At 45.9% G+C, this 17,748-nt stretch overlaps 1 protein-coding gene across 2 annotated transcripts in view; it reads right to left on the minus strand.

Annotated features, from left to right (window-relative positions):
* Positions 1–17,748, minus strand: part of LOC144829387 (uncharacterized) — an 815,409-nt gene that overhangs the window by 109,520 nt on the left and 688,141 nt on the right. For both annotated transcript variants that reach the window (XM_078688502.1, XM_078688493.1), the window contains one exon: positions 1,967–2,043. In XM_078688502.1, the coding sequence (XP_078544628.1) occupies positions 1,967–2,043 (77 nt within the window). The remainder of the gene's footprint in view (positions 1–1,966; positions 2,044–17,748) is intronic.

Here is a 17,748-nt window from a genome sequence, read left to right on the forward strand (position 1 = left end):
GTCGGCCGGCCAACCGACATGCGCAGCACTACCGAGGTAGTGCTCGCGACGGGCGCATCGAACAGGTTAAAGGAACTTACTTTGAAGTTAGTTATGTTATTATGCTTGGTTTCTTTTAGAAGAGTTTCAAATATTAGAGCTCTAGAAATTTCAGGGCATACCTTTGTACCAGAAGGAGTTTGCTTCTATATCACTAAAAGAACCAAAACAAGGTTTAGAATGATATTTTATCCTAATTTAGATGAGTGTAGTAAATTGTGTGTGGTGAGATGTTTGCGTGAGTATGAGAGAAGGACAGAATGTTTGAGATGCAATGCGGACTCCCAGTTCTTTCAGAACCCCACATAAGGTTGTGTCCGCTCCTACCTTAGCTCGCTGGATCAAAGAGGTAATGAGAAGAGCGGGGATGGATTTATCAAAGTTTGGAGCTCATTCTACTAGGGGGGCTATAGCTTCTAAGGCCCTGTTATTGGGAGGAGGACTACCTGGGATCTTAGCTGCTGCTGATTGGTGATCAGATTCATATTCAAGAGATTCTTTTGTACCTTGCCATAAAAGTCAGATTTTCCACAGCTGGGATGGGTAGAAAATCTAAATTTTATTAAAGACACTGAGGCTGATATTATCCCTCGGTTTTGATTCCTACCCTTTAATATGTTGTTTGTGTTTCTTTTCAGGAGGAGACTTCAAGTAGTAATATGAAGAAGGAAAATGGAAATGATGTTTCTTTAATTGCCAACTCACAGCAGCAACTACAAAACAATGCAAATAACTTAGAATAGTAAACTTAGCATTCTAAAGTCTATTTTATCCTCTGTGTGGCAGTCATCTTTCTTCTTTTTGCTGCGAACATGCGTGACAGTTCGATCCGGGAATACAAATTAAATAAGCCAATCCCTAAACATCAATTTGAGCAAAATGATTTCCATTTTTCCATCTGTAGCCCGCATGGGCATTGAAAACTTCACAGAGCTCTGACGCAGTCCGTCCGAGCCTGATGGAGAAAAAAATATTCTAACAAAGAATCCGTTAAACATGCACATTACCTCTTGGAAGGAGATATGACTCACAACGCCAACCATAAAAGACATCAAGAAAAACAAATTGCAAATTCCAGGCTCAACCTTGGATGGCAGTGTGCATAGCATGTGTATCTGCAGCAAACATGCTACAAATACAAACTCCCCAGAAACATGTATTCTCTGTCCCTGATCTCCCGCTTCCTGACATTTTTATGGGCAGCTTTGACATCTACATTTTTTTTAAATCTACTTCATTATGTGATACTGGCCTTGCTGTGCTCTTGGGCACTGAAAACATTTCGATGTACAGAGTCCAGTCTCTTTTCCAAACTTAAAGGCATTAAAAAAATAAAATGAAGATTTACACACTGGAATATTGCGTGCGTGCGCTCATCATAGTGACTCATATCGAGCAGTGGTCAGTGCCACTGATAACTCTGCTTACTTTGAAGATTATTTCTGTACCTGGACAGTAGATGGTAGCATAATGCACAGTAAGTGAGCATAGAATACGTTCACCCTTCAAAATGTACTAATGTCAAGCAAAGCAAACTGTTGCATCCAGGTTCCTTTTTCTTACTTTCACGACCGCTCCACAGGTGTGCAGTGACATCTGATATACAGGATTTCCCCTCACTTGGAGTTTAAAGCAACCCTAAACTACCATCTTCTATGATTTGAAGGCAACGAGTAACTACTAATCAACCCTAGTCCAGTGGAATACAAATGCATGCATTTTGCATTTGTGTTCCAAGTACAGCAGCACCTATTCCACCTTACCTTGATGCCTCATTTGGTATATGTAAACCACACAACCTGTCCAACATCCTATGCACCGTTATCTTCTACAACATTTGTAATCAAATTTATAATGCTGCTAGTTAATAAATACATACTCAATCTATTCTTAGTCAAATCCCTAGTGGTAGTTCAAAAATACTTACTCGTTTTCCAGGGGCTGGGTTTCTGGTCCCACGTAGGGCTTATTCTACCGTTTGACTTTTGTTCCATTCTTGTAGATCTAGCAAAATAAAGAGTGTACAATGGAATACATTTTTACAAACATGGACGCTGAACAGTTAAACAACGTATTAGAAAAGTCAGAAGGTCTGAGTTTGTGTTTCAAATGAAAGATGCTGACAAAAGAAGTTAAAGGGGACCATCAGGTATTATCGTAGACATTTGTACATTTGTGTAGCACTTCATGCCGCTCTTGTGTCTGTACAAAAGGCTGAGGTGTGACGGAGAGCTTGGAATACAGAAACCATGAGAAGGAAAATGAGGAACAACCTTGTGGCTGAGAGGTTTAACAAAGCACTGTTATGTATCCATAGAGTAAAATAGTGCTTTGAGGATACACAGCCTTAGCTTTCTGGTCAGCAGGGAGCAGGAGTGGTAAAGGAAAGAGTAGCTGTAGACACGATTGAACCAAAGAGGAAAGAAGGTTGCAGTAAGTGAAAGGAGGAACAACCTTGTGGCTGAGAGGTTTAACAAAGCACTGTTATGTATCCATAGAGTAAAATAGTGCTTTGAGGATACACAGCCTTAGCTTTCTGGTCAGCAGGGAGCAGGAGTGGTAAAGGAAAGAGTAGCTGTAGACACGATTGAACCAAAGAGGAAAGAAGGTTGCAGTAAGTGAAAGGTTGATGAAATCGGACAGCAATGGGAACTTGCCCCCAACAGATAGGGGTTGAGCATTTCAATAAATGCTAAAGGCATGGTCCTCATTCTCATTTATGGGAATAAAAATGCATAAGGTATAGGTTTTCGAAGGAGATATTACCATGACCTCAGCCATGAACTGCATGGAACACGCAGCCTGCCAATGCATGCAATTATTGCTAATTCTGCTTTTATTAATCTCGGGGTCATCATTTTACAGTTGCCATGGTAGGTGGGATATATATCATTGTGCTGTGTCACCTTCGCTTAACCCATGCTGCCTATTCTCATAAATGTTTAACAGCCAATCAAACCACCTCTTGCCCTTGTCCAGAAATCCGGAGTGACTTGCCCAAGGACATCAGACACTCGCCATGGTTACTTACCTTTTGTAGAACATAAAAGGCTCATATATTCAGAAAGTGCTTTGTGAAGCTCAAGTCTGTTGGACTTTACTGCTCTCTTTTGTAAATCGCTGTGTACGTATATTGCCACAGTATTATCTGGTGCACTCAGATAACTCTTTTAGACAGTCCTTAAAAACACTATATTTATAAGCCTTATTTACTTTCTAAATACGGTTGGGCCTATTCACAAATATATGTTCGATTGTTAAGATAGGTTTCGTGCCTAAATACAGCATCTGTATTCAGCGCCAGGAAGCCGCTTGGCCACAGTGTGCTTTAGCAAGTCCCTTTTTACATTACATTACATTACATCTGCAAGGAATTCCCATAATGATTCCTGGCAAGTTGAAATCTGCTTCACAACAGCGGATTTCCATTCACGAATGTGGGGAAATCCCAGGCAAGGGGTGGGTAGCTGCTGTTGCCAGATAAGAGTAGCTCGTGGGTTTGTGACCGTGGTCTACAAACTGTACTTTACACATTATTTTTAGCATCGTGTAAATGGTCAGAAACGTAATTTAGAAAAGGGCTGGAGTAACTGCTCTTTCAAAATGAGATTTATTGAGGGTGTAGAGGAATAGATTTATTGCAGATAAACAGAAACAGGAAAAAAAGATAAAGAAACGCATTTGCGCAGTGAGCTCCATTAATCCTGTGCCGAAATCTCAACTATATCCATTCCCATACATGGGGAATAAGATGTCAGATGACATTCCCAATAGTACGCCTAGAAACCTGCTCCGGCTCAACCTTCAACCATACTTATGCAAATGTTAGCAGAATAAAGGACAAACCCCTAGACAGCCTCCTTCACAAAAGAAGTCAAAACGCTCTGATGAATAGATTCCTTTACTAGTAGTCCTGAAGTCTCTCAGCTTGACTATTTTCCTGTGGAAACCTCTGGATTTGGACCTGCCAGCCCGATTGGTATATTGCATTTGTATCGCTCCTTGCTTGTATCCTTCTTGTCTGTCAAATGGTCTTTTTTTCCCTGTATGTATGACTTGACTGCTATATGTACAGCGCTCTGATACCCAGATGGGTCATGTTCGCGCTTTCTAAAACTTCTCAAATAAATAAATCATGTCTAAGATAGTGAGAGGCAAAACAAACAGTGCTTGCCATGTCTTGACAGTGAATACTAGCAAGGTTGCACTTTGTATAGAGTGGGGAACTGGTGCCTTATGGGGTTGTAGTCCACGGGCCTGTGATGCTTCCTGGTGGCCTGTTAAGACTACAACTCCCATGGGGCCTTCCACAGCTGCGTAAATGGCCCAGAGATGCAGGGTGCAGCTCAACCTGACAACACAGAAGCAAGAGATTCTGACATTGTCATGTAAGAGAACGGTGGAGGTGTGCCTGAGGACAAGGTCAGCTTTCAAGGCCTGACTGAACAGTTCAGAGTTCAGAAGCAGCTCCCTCTCGCTGCCCACCCTGCACAGAAGCGCATAATCGCCAGTCAGAGGGTTTCTGGGTGTATTCAGTTTGAAAGAAACAAAGTAGAAATGCGTTATTGGCATCCCTAGACTTACAAGTAATAAAGTCCATCCCTTTTTCACTCATGACAATGAATTATACCAAAATTAAGGCGTTTCATTCTTTCAAATTTCTGCCTCAAAGATACAGAGCAAGCACATTTAAACACGTCTACACTTGAGAACAGCTACAACGTGAGAACAGCTTTTAGTCATTATATTCTATTGGATCTAATCAGGTGTTGGCCTAGAAGGCTTCGGAAATAATACTGTGTGCTACGTCAGGAAGGAGAGTAAAATGAACATGTAAATGGAGCAGGGGCGGGTCCTCCATTAGGGCGGAGCAGCGTCGCCCCACTGCTTTCTCGCAGTGTGAGAAGCCGAAACATAAAAAGGTATTTTAAACACCATGTTATGTTTCTGCTTCTCGCACTGCGAGAAAGCAGAAGGCAGGGTATGCCTGGTTGGGAGCGGGCGGGAGGGTATGCCTGGTTGGGGGCGGGCGGGAGGGCGGATCGGGGAGGAGTGGCTTGCACCACTCTGAGTACCCTGACTGTTTGGTTGGCCCTCTGGGGTCGACCAAACAAGTCATGCGCACTCTACATTTTCTCTATGTAGGTTGCTTGCAGCCTACATAAAGAAAATGGCTCCCCTACAGGCGCCCGTCTGGGCGCTGTCTTCACATTGGCTTACAGGAGGGGCGGGAGGATGCCTTTCCAGGAGCAGGAAAACGGCAAAGGCTGAACCTGGCCCAGGAGCAGGTATGTTTTTTTTTCTTTTTCTTTTAACACCACCCCACCCGCGTGAACCCCGGTGCAACCCCCCTCACCCCCCCCCCCCCTCCACCCGCGAATATTGCAAGCTACGACTGAAATGGAGGGCTCCACTTTTCTTACATGTACTTTTGGTCTATGGTGAAAACCACAGATGCATTTATTTTTACACTATGTGGTTTTGCAAGTGACACACCCAGTTGTCTAAAGCATTCCTAGACATATTTCTCATTTTCTGACGGGTAAGTAGCTATTTGCATTGTATTTTTTACAGGGAAATGTTATTGACAACTTTGTACTAATTTAGCTCTTAAAAGACAACTCCCCTAAGGAACGAGGTACTAACTTTATGCTGGTCATATCAGTCATCTGCCATTTTTAAACACCGTAAATAGAACTATTACCCAGTTTCAGGTTGTGTACTTAATTTATCAACCCAGGAAAGATGAAAGGCTACCTCTGCTTTGCCAGGATTCAAAACTCTTCACCTGTAGATTACTGCATATTCAGTAGTGAGCGGTTGATCTAATCAGCATTGACCAATTGAAAATTTTCACCCAAAAAACCTAGGCTGAAATCAATTCTTTGAAAAATTGGTCTGTAACTGGTTAAAAAAATACATGACTGTACCAGATTGTTCTTGTGAGAAGTTGGCCTGGCATATGCTATTCGAGTGGGCACCTTGCACCAGTCCAACGACCCTTATTGATGGTAGGTTTAAAGACAACCTTTATAGAAAGCTATCCTAGTGGTAGCTGTGGAGAGCAGCCTTCAGGCTAAGTCTTGAAGGAATGTAACCACACATTTCTGTGGTTCTGCCAATTCTGGGAACCAGCCAGATAGTTCCTGTTTTAAAAGATAGCTCCTGTTCTTGACTCTAAGCTGAGATATAAACTCCCCCCCGGATGAGGAAGGGCCTTCAACTGAAATGAGCACATTTCGACACATTGCATGCACTCTCACGAGACACAAGACACGCCCATACCTTGACACATCTTGTTGGAAATTACTGCTTGTCACTTCCCTGTTTTTGCCTACTGACTGAATCTGTATAAATATTCTGCTGTGTGAATAAAGCATCAGACCACTCCTGAACCCGCTTGGTGAAGGAGCTCTCCCTTAACTCGAGTTATTGAATAAATCCCTCTTTACTCGAATACCACAGACTCCTCTCTTTACTTAATTTAAAGTATTTACTAATATAGAAATTCTAAGATAAGGTAATATTAATTATTTACCACTAGAAGTTGGCCTGGCATATGCTATTCGAGTGGGCACCTTGCACCAGTCCAACGACCCTTATTGATGGTAGGTTTAAAGACAACCTTTATAGAAAGCTATCGTTGTGGTAGCTGTGGAGAGCAGCCTTCAGGCTAAGTCTTGAAGGAATGTAAAGCTGCTTGTTTTACCAGTCTATAATCTCATGAATGGCCAAATGAAAGGAGAACCACACAAGGTATATATAAAATATATATGTATTTATTCTAAACACATCCCTCTAGTTTCTTTAGGAGGCTAGAGGCAAAAGTACACAAAGTAAACTTATTTGGCACCCAGTAAATTAGCACAGAATATGTTTTGCCCTAGGGGCCTCACAAACCATATACTAAGATAGTGGTATAAGTACCGCTGGGAACATAGAGACCAGGCCTAGGGCCTTGAGAACCGCTGGGGCAACCAGGAACCACCCAAGGTGGGGGACGCGTGCAGTGTCTAAACACAGCCAGGAATCACCATCGACTTCGATGGAGAAAGTTCCGTTTAGATTTTTAAAGATTAATGACACTTAAGAGTGGACTAGGAACAAACCCCTTCAGTAATGGACAGTTCGAGAGTCAAGACCCACGGGAGCACCTGAAGTACTCGTGTTACCTCACCCAGGGAGGCATAGGTGTCTTTTCGTGTTGGGTTTTGTCTTCGTTTCCTATGGAGAGCTGCAAAGAAGTGCTGCAGGCAGCCAGATGAAAAGTGTCCGGATGGATCAAAGGGTGGATCAAAGATATGAAGAACCTGAAAGCAGAGGGGACAGTCGGTTCACTTGCCAGTGACCAGGGAGGCAGTAAGAAGATGCCCACCGATGTCGGGTGATTTCAGGTGCAGGATGTGAAGCTGGACTCTTCAGCCAGGAGGTGTCGATGACACCAGATGCTGGATTCGAGCTGTCCCATGTTGGATGTCAAGTGCTGCAGTGTCGGTATCCGGATTGGACCCAACAAGCCTTGGCAACAGCATCCCACACAGAAGGCAAAGAATGGCTTCGGAGCAAACCAGCAAGGTCTGAGTGACTCACCCTATGGAGGGGAGTCAGGGCACGTCTGGAGCAATCAGGGAAACCCAAGAAACAAAAGAGTTACCTTCGTGGGGACCCACCAGTCGACAGACCAGGGATCGCGAAGGGGCCTCGAGCAGAAATGCTAGAAGTGGGCCCATGGAACACTCATGGAGTGTAGGTCCACAATCTTCGGTGCAGATGGTGCTCAGGGCTTGTACTACAAGTAGCCTAATGCACAACTTCGGGAAAGCTGGGGAAGTAGATGCACTTGCAAATGTGCACGTTGTCCAGGAGTTTCAGTCCCACGTGTCTCGTGATGGCTACAGGTCTCAGTTTGCTGAGATCTTGTGTTGGCCTTGGAGATGTCTGGAAGTCTGTGTCCTGTGTCGCATATTCTTCAGGATCCAGTGGGAGCCTTGAAAATGCAGACTGGCAAGATGCTTCTTTGGTGCCTGTTTGAACAGGGGAGTCACTCCTTGACCCCAAGGGAGATCCTTCCTTCTTCTAGTCGAAATAGAATGTCGAAGTTCCAGGATATATGTTGCAGAGTTTCGTCCAGGGTAATCTAAAGTCCTAGGGACTGGGTTCCTATACTTATACTAAGTTTAGGGGATGGACTAACTCTAAGGTCCCACCTATGTGAGGACCTGGGGAGGTGGTGGTTACACCCCTTCCCCTTTGTCCAGTTTCACACCAGATCTGGTGCTGAGTGCCCCAGCAACCGTTTTGAACTGGGGTATGCACAGGGACACCTTGTGTGCTCCAGGTGCTGTCTGAAAAGCATTCACTGAATGCACCCCCCCTGCCCCAATACACTAAAGCCTGTCTGGGGAGGTGGTTACAACTCCCTGGACAGGAAACCTATTGTCCAGGCCTCCCCTGCCAGAGTTTTGTCCAGCAGCAGGAGGTCAGACTCGTGTCTGTGGCAGCAGCATCCTTTTTGTGATGCTGGGGCTCTTTTAACCCCTTCCATGCTCATGACGAGCTCAGCTTGTCATGCAGTACACTGGTCGTGTGCTTATGACGAGCTGAGCTCGTCATGAACAATGGAAATCTGAAGACTTGAGCAACGAGCGGGAATTACTACCCCAGCCGCCAAGACTGGCGGGGGGGGGGGGGGGGGGGGGGGGGGGGAGGGGGTTGGAATTCCAAAGTGTTTGACACCAAATACGACATGTTTTGATGCAGCCATTCCAAAGTTAGCATTTACTGCGAGGTTATAATGCACTTAAGAGTATATGGTATGGCTGTATCACAGAACAGTTATAAGGAAGTGATTCCGAAAGCTGCAAAGGGGCTCAGATCATGCTTGGGCACCCTCTCACACAAAACCAAGCACTCTGCCTTCAGGATTGTCAAGGCCTGCCATAGGAGTGACTTATAGGTTTATATGTGTCTGTATATATAGGTAGATATAAGTGTACTAGATCTTAGTAAGGGGTACTTCCAGCACCTTATCCAGGCTGCAGTAGCAGACCTGTGGTGCCATTTTGGAAGGCTTCCCAGGGGTGACATAATACATGCTTCAGCCCCTGGTAGGCCTCTGGGGTACCTATGCCCTTGGGTCCGTAAGGTACCATATACCAGGGACTCACAAGGGTAACCCAGTAACCAATCTGGAGTGTACCTAATGTACATGTAATCAGTTTAGAGAAGAAACAGCTAGGCCCGGATCGGTGTTAGCAGGGCCCCAGCCAGACTAAAGTCGATAAATCCGTGAAACACAGCAAAAAGTGGGGGTAACCATAGTAAGCAGATCCTACTCTCCTACAGTTCTTAATCACAAAATGTGAGAGTGCCTATAGTAAATGAATCAAAGCTGAAGCTTAGTAAAGTATAGTGTTCTGCCATTATTATTGGCCTTTTATATAGAGTTCATAAAAAAATTAACTTTTTGCTCTTCCAAGGCAAAATTATCTAAACCTTCTTAAACATAACTAAAATGCAGGTTTAACAATCACAATTTTTGATAATTTCCACTTACTATCATCTAATGTATTTATCTAAAAACAAAAAGTTAATTATTTTTTTAATTTGTTAAAACTTTACGTAAACTGGTCAGATAAGAAATGTGTTAATGGTTCACACAATGGATTTTCGATGGATCAGCTTGCGCTTTAGTTATTCGGCTCTTGCTTAGCTCTCAATATGAATTTGGTGATTTGCCTAGATCAGTGACCATGCTATGGTGTACTATATACACTGGGACACTGGTGAGGAACCATCCAAAGAGGAAACCTGCAGGCAGGCTCATTGCTTTAGAGGCTTTCTTCCCCCAACCAGAGCTCTACTTCAATAGGCCATTTTCAGTAATGTTCCTTTGTGCCATTTCACTAACAAGGACCATTTGTATTTTATTAAAAAGAAACAGAATTGGTTTAAAAAAAACGTAGTATGTCGAATACTATTCAAATTGGAGGAACCCCTTTTAATATTTTTAAAGGAACACAAGATTAAAGATAACATCTGTAAGGACCCAAACATCATGAAGGCCAGCCTCAGTCAGCAGACTGATTTTCAGGTTGCAGCCAACCAGAAAGCACAGTTGTCTGGTATGCGAAGGACATCTTGGGGACATTCAGAAAGTTTACCTAGGAATGCATTCCGCCTGTGGCTTGCTTTTGGCCTTATGGTTTGTAACTCACATTTTCTGGATTCCCATTTGCTGGCTTTATTTGCTTTAGGTTGTGCAGCTTGAATTCCCACCTCCCCAAGCTAAAGCCGTGTCTACAGTCTTCTTCCATGAGCTAGTTTTCTGTACTAAACAGGCTTTTAAGTCCTGGTCTTAATCTCATCACATTTGCTGGTCATTCAAAGACCGAGGGCAAATGTCAAGCTGTGTTTTCGTGGGAACCTGGTTCATTTTGCTCACGGCTGACTTTCTCCACGGAGCCTGCTTCTGCCAGTTTAAAAAAAAAGATATTTTAGACAGTCATCTCAAAAGTTATCTTGTTCTTCCGCTGCTCAAAACATTTGCACGTTTTTTGCAAAATTCATTTTCTTTGGGGAGTCCATTTAAGTTGTGAAACTGACCTTTTAGGACAAAGTACGGAACCTCATATGTCTCTGTGTCAGCCTAACATATGGTGATCTTGGGTAATTTACACCGTTTATGGCCCAATTCACGGTCAAGCACAGGATAAGATCTTTTCACAGGAAAGAGCCAGCCACATTGTAACACAATTTAACAATGCTTGGTTTTCACTTTGATGTGTAAAGCACATGCTTTATTTATTACATTTGTGGCAAATCTATGTGGAGAGTAGGATAAGGTTAAAGACATTTTATATGAAAGCTTTTAGGTTTATGTTTAGCTACACAGTAATGATGTATTTAGTCTGCAACTGTGCCTTTTTGGGAACAAATATTACTGGATATAAACCATTTCATTAAGTGTCCTTGCAGGCATTAAGGTCATAATTTCAATGTACAGCAAAATGTTAAAGAAACCCACTGAGCACTGACAATTGTGATATTTTACTACTAAACAAGCGGACACAAGTACAATTATCTTGCAGGCACTAGGGTCATGATGTGCATGGTGCAGCAGGTGCAGTGGCACAGGCGCCAAAAGGTCTAGGAAACCCACTGAGCACTGATAATTGTGATATTTTACTTGTATACTAGGAGTTGCAGGTGCAGTTACCTAGCAGGCACTAGGTTCATGATTGGAATGGTGCAGCAGGTGAAAACAAGTTACTTACCTGTAACTTTGGTTCCCCAGTATTGGTAACTTTCATAGATTCCCATGCTTTGTATCATTCCCCGTCGTCGGACTGGGAGTCTCGGTAATAAAAAATATCATAGTAGTAGGTACAAAAGAGAAAGAAAAGGCCTAGGCCTCATTCCCTTTTGTAACATATCAGCCTCTTTTTGTAAAAGAGACCAAACTCTAGGCGTCAGCCAATCAGAAGAGCCTCACCCTTAGAACCTTCCTGAAGGAACCTCAGAGCCTCAGATTTTCGTAGCCGTAGTGTGCTAGACACCATAGTTGCTGAAGGCTGAGCTTTCCCCGGGGAGGTGGGTGGGCGCATGGGAATCTATGAAAGTTACCAATACTGGGGAACCAAAGTTACAGGTAAGTAACTTGTTTTCTTGCCCCAGTATTGGAACTTTCATAGATTCCCATGCTTTGTATCAGAATAGCAAGCAGTAAGCATCATAAACACATTTTGTAAAGCAGTATATCATAACATTAGCCAGAAAATTACAAAATGTGTCACCCATGGAAGGTGGGATAGAAAGGAAAGCTCACCCATCACTTGAAGAGGTTTCTCAGGACAGCCTGGCCCACAGCCGCATCATCCTGCTGCAATGACTCTAAGCAATAATGCTTAGTGAACGTGTGCACGCTGCTCCAGGTAGCAGCTCTGCAGATGTCCTTGATATGTACCCCCGCAAAGAGGGCCGTAGAAGAAGCCACTGATCTCGTCGAGTGAGCACGGATCTTGCCCACTAGAGGTTTTCCTGCTAACTTGTGGCAATGCAGAATGGCACTTGAAATCCATCTCGAGATCCCCTGTTTAGACAGAGGGAGACCTTTGTTTGGACCGCCGAAAGCAATGAACAATTGTGAAGATTTTCTAAAGTCTTTGGTGCGGTCCATGTAGAACTTCAGACAGCGTTGCAAATCCAGAGTATGCAATGTCTTTTCTGCTTGAGTGACTGGGTTCGGAAAAAATGTCTTTAGAATGACCGGCTCATTTAGGTGAAAGTCAGTGGGGACCTTGGGAATGAACCTTGGGTTCGTCCTTAAGATGGTAGTGTTCTTTTTGAACTGCAAAAACGGTTCTTGGATAGTTAAGGCTTGCATCTCCCCCACTCGCCTCGCTGATGTGAGGGCCAAGAGTAAAGCTAACTTCCATGATAAGAATTTTAGGTCTGAGCGGTGAATCGGCTCAAAAGGTCCCTTCATTAGTTGAGCCAGGACTAAGTTCAGATGCCATGCTGGAGGAGGAGATCGCACTGGCGGATAGACCCTGAACAGGCCTTTGAGGAATTGTTTGACAATTCTTGCAGACCACAACGAAGGACCAGAATCAGATCTTCTGAATCTCGAAATCGCCGCTAAATGAACCTTGATAGTAGAATGAGACAGATTAGACTTAGCTAGCGAGAGTAGGTAAGGTAGGAGCTGATGAGGTTTTGACGTGAAAGGATTAATCTTTTCCTTCTTGCACCAGATACAGAACCTTTTCCACTTTAGTTTGTATGTTTTGTTTGTGGACGGAGCCCTTGCCTGAGAGAGGATGTCTTTGACCTCATTGGAAAGAGGAACATTCATGTACTCTCGCTGGTCAGGAGCCATGCAGTCAGGTGCAACGATCTCGGGTCTGGATGCCAAACTTGTCCTTCGGACATTGCAAGGAGATCCGGAACGTCCTGCAGCTTTATCGGAGGTACTAGCGATAGCAGATGGAGCTCGGTGTACCAGAATTGTCTTGGCCATGCCGGGGCTATAAGGATGAGCTTGCATGGTTCCGTCCTCATCTTCCTGAGGAGACGAGGAAGCAGGGGAATCGGTGGAAATGCATAGAGAAACCTCCCCGTCCAGGCTATCGACAGGGCATTGCCCAATGAGCCTTGGTGATGGAACCTGCTGGCGTAGGCTAGGCACTTTTTGTTGGCCGGCGTGGCAAAAAGGTCCACCTCTGGTGTGCCCCATGTTTGAAAGAGTAGATCTATCACTTGTTGTTTCAGCTCCCACTCGTGACTGACTGAGGCGAGCCTGCTCAGCCTGTCTGCGCCCTCGTTGAGCACTCCTGGTAAGTGCTCTGCCTTTAGAGAAATTCCGTGAAGAATAGTCCATTCCAGAATCTGTTGAGCCTCTCGCGACAAGGGGAGTGACCTCGTCCCTCCTTCCTTGTTCACATAATGCATAGCCGTGGTGTTGTCCGTCCTGACTAGCACCTGTGAACCCTGGAGACGCGGAAGAAAGGCTTGAAGGGCTAGCCTGATCGCTCTCAGCTCCAACAGGTTGATGTGTAACTTTTGGTCGCTTGGAGACCAATGGCCGCTGACTTGCAGGTCCTGCATCACTGCTCCCCATCCCTCCAATGACGCATCCGTCGTCAGTATGTGAGGTGATGGAACGCTTGCGAAGGATAGACCTTGGCATAAGTTCTGTGGATTCGACCACCAAAACACTGCCTCCTTCATCTCTCGAGTGACCATTACTTTGTCGTCGAACGATCCCTGCACTTGCTGCCACTGGAGGTCCAGTTGCTCCTGAAGGGGGCGCATCCGTAGCCTGCAGTGCGGGATCAGGGGTATACAAGATGACATCACCCCCAACAGCGACTTGTAGCTGCGTACAGAAAGACACTTTTTTCTTTGAAGGCTTCCTGCTAATCTTTGCAGTTTCTGTACCCTTTCTCGAGTAGGAAATGCCTTTGAGAGCCGCGAATCCAACAGCGCTCCCAAGAACCGCGCTGTCCGTGACGGCAGCAGCGTGGATTTCTCCATGTTCAAGGTGAGACCCAGATTTTGGAACAGAGTGGTGCAAGCCTGCACCGCGTCCTGCGCTAATGCTCTGGTCGGGGCCTTTAGTAACCAATCGTCCAGGTAAGGGAAGACCTGGAAGTGGTGTTTGCGCAGAAATGCTGCTACAGGTGCCAGCACCTTCGTAAAAATCCTTGGAGCAGAGCAAAGGCCGAACGGCAAGACTCTGAACTGAAAATGGCTCTTGGCTACTGTGAAGCGTAGGAACCTTCTGTGCGCTGGGTGAATCGGGATATGGAAGTACGCATCCTCCAGATCGAGTGTGGCCATATAATCCCCCGGGTTGACCATTTTCAAAACGTCCTGTAGGGATACCATCCTGAAGGATAAGGAGATGAGATAGGCATTTAGCTCCCTGAGGTCCAGGATGGGACGCCACTTCTGCGTTTTCCTCACCAGGAAGAACCTGGAATAGAAACCGTGGCCCTGTTGATTGGAGGGGACCGGCTCTATCGCTCCTTTGCGGAGCATTTGTTGTACTTCTTGTCGCAGGAGATGCAGATGTTTGGAAGGGATGGCTGATGGGGGTCTGGGTGGAGGGACTTCCGTAAACTCCAAAGTATGCCCCCGTCTGATGATATTGAGCACCCAACGGTCCGATGTAATTTGGGACCAGTTCAGAAGGAATTTTGACACCCTGCCTCCAACTGATGATCTCTCGGAGGAGGGAGCAGTAGGCAGAGCCAGCAGGCCGCTATTGGCGTTTGGACGAGTCTCGTCCACAGGCAGTTTGCTTGCCTTTGTTGTAAGGCCGTGAATAACCAGAGGACTGGCCCTGTCTTTGTTGGTATGACTGGCGATTCGGCTGGTACCCAGAGCTGTTGGAAGAATAGCGCTGTTGTTGGTATGCGCCTCTATAGGTGCCACCTCTGCCTCTTGTGCCCCTAAAAGGAGTTTTGCGGTACTGGAGTGTTCCCAGCGATCTAGCTGTTTCCGTGTCCTTCTTGATGTCTTGCAGCGTTTCGTCGATCAATTTGCCGAAGAGTGCCTCGCCATCAAAAGGTAGATCAAGAACCTTGGTTTGGATTTCTGGCCGAAACCAAGTCGCTTTTAGCCACCCTTGGCGTCTTAGTACTGCTGCTCCTGCCAAAGCCCTAAAGGACGTTGTGGAAATGTCCATGGCACAATCTATTATCTCCATGGAGACCGCTTCACCTTCTTGCAAGGTTTTCTTGGCTTCCAGCCCGCTTTCCGGTGGAAGCTGATCCAAGTAAGGAGCTATATCGCACCATAACTGGCGATCATATCGCCCCAATATTGCCAAAGCATTGCCTGCGCGAACCAGAAGGCTAGCAATGGATGAAAATCTCTTGCCTGTGTTATCCATCCGTCGTCCATCCTTGTCAGGAGGTGCTGTCAAGGGAGCAGAAGGGTTCTGTGACTTCCTTTGCGCCGCTTGGGAGATGACAGAGTCCGGTTTGGGATGACCTGTCAGGGCAGCCGGTGCATCATCCGGCGCTTTATACTTTTTATCAAGGCGCGGTAGCACAGGGACCACCGTCGCTGGCTTTTTCATGGATTTCAAACCCTCCTTCCATAGATGTTCCACAATCGGAATGGACCTCGTAGTCTTGCGGAGAGTGTCTTTAAAATCATACAAGAAACAGTCTGTGGTTTCCGCAGGCAATACCAACTTAAATCGGCCGGCTGCACGTTCCATCAGTTGGGGAAAACTGCCAATGTCAACAGGAGGAGAGTCACGTAGGTCCTGGTGGGGCGACGCTGGATCCGGGATGATGTAGTCATCGTATTCATCCCCTTCCTGATCCGAGTCCTGATTATCACCGGATGACGCATCCGTATCATTATCATGATCCTCATCCGGATCATCCGCTGTTCCAGACGCAGTCTGGGGCACTGGCCGCTGTGGTCGAGGAGGAGTCTGCACTGGGTGTGCCTGAGGGACACTTGAAGAGTGGTCCTTCACTGGTGTTGACGGAGTAGACCTCCTCGGCGCTGGACCGTCTCCCTCAGAGTAGTCCTGGTCTAGCAACGTCGTTGGGGGTAATGAGGTCACCCTCCTTGGGGATGTCATTTCAGGCGTGATCCTTGTGAGAGAGATTGTTACCCTCCTCTCTGCAGCCAGTATCGTTGGTTGGGCCGTCGACGCTGGTGAAATCCTCGTCGACGAGATAGGAATAGTAGATGTCGTCGTCGACGCCACCGACGACGAGCCCGCCGTCGATGTAGAAATTGTTGTCGTCGTCGAAGCACTCGTCGACGACATGACCGTCGTCGAAATCGTCGACGACGTCGTCGTCGGTACTGCCGTCGTCGACACTGTCGTCGACGACGATGGTTTCTTCGTCGACGATGTCTTCGCCGTCGTCGACGATGTCGTCGGCATACTTCCCGTCGACGCCGCCGTCGTCGTCTTCTTAACCGACGACGAAGCCTTCGTCGTCGACGTTCCCGTCGACGAGCCCGTCGACGGGACCAATTGGATCTTGGTTTTCATTTTTGTCGTCGACGGAGCCACCGTCGACGAAGTCTTCGTCGTAGAGGACTTGGAACTCCTCTCTGAAGAGTGTGAAGAGGGTCTTTTGAAGGCTGGGTCTGTCTTCTCACCCTTAGGGGGCGAAACCAATTCTGCCTTGCCCGACCCACTGCGGTGGGGGGAACCTCCTGAACCCCGGCCATCAGACTCCCTGGGGGTCTTCTTTGAAGCCTTAGAGGGGCGCCCCACAGAGGAAGATGGGGAACCTCTACCCCTTTTCACTGACCTTTTAGAGGAAGCACAAGACGCCGATTCCTCCTCATCACTGGAAACTCCATGTTTCCTTTCCTTCTGCCTCTGCAACCATGTAAGTAGCCTTCCAGCACGATCTCTCAAGGTCTTGGTGGAGAGAGTGCGACAAATCTTACATTCCTCTGCCCTGTGATCTGGATACAGGCAGTAGATGCAATCCTTGTGTTTGTCTTCCACAAACAGCCTTTTCTTCCCACAGGTGGAACAGGGCTTGAAAAGGGCTTTTTTCTTCTCAACCTCAGACATTTTGAAGAAGAAGAGTGTCCTGAAGAAAAACTGAAGAAAATCCTGAAGAAATATCTGTAGAAATGGGTTTAAAAGAGTAGAAATAGAGCAGAGCTCAATGGAGACTCCCTAGCACAACGTGCGGTAGAAAATCTGAGGCTCTGAGGTTCCTTCAGGAAGGTTCTAAGGGTGAGGCTCTTCTGATTGGCTGACGCCTAGAGTTTGGTCTCTTTTACAAAAAGAGGCTGATATGTTACAAAAGGGAATGAGGCCTAGGCCTTTTCTTTCTCTTTTGTACCTACTACTATGATATTTTTTATTACCGAGACTCCCAGTCCGACGACGGGGAATGATACAAAGCATGGGAATCTATGAAAGTTCCAATACTGGGGCAAGCAGTGATACAGGGCCAAAAGGTCTTGGAAACCCACTGAACACAGATTATTGCTATATTTTACTATAAACAGTAACCAGTGCAGTTACCTTACAGGCACTAGGGTCATGATTTGAATTGTCGTGTAGTTTCCCAGTAGGAACTGCACATTTGTTGGGCAACATAGAGATGGTGCCAGATTGAATCCATGCACCCAGCAGCATACGTTGTCCTACAGATTAGCTAGCTCACAGTACCACCATATGCGACCCTAAACCTAGACAGGTAG

This window comes from Lissotriton helveticus, chromosome 1_1 (assembly GCF_964261635.1).
Source record: "Lissotriton helveticus chromosome 1_1, aLisHel1.1, whole genome shotgun sequence".
Taxonomy (NCBI): domain Eukaryota; kingdom Metazoa; phylum Chordata; class Amphibia; order Caudata; family Salamandridae; genus Lissotriton; species Lissotriton helveticus.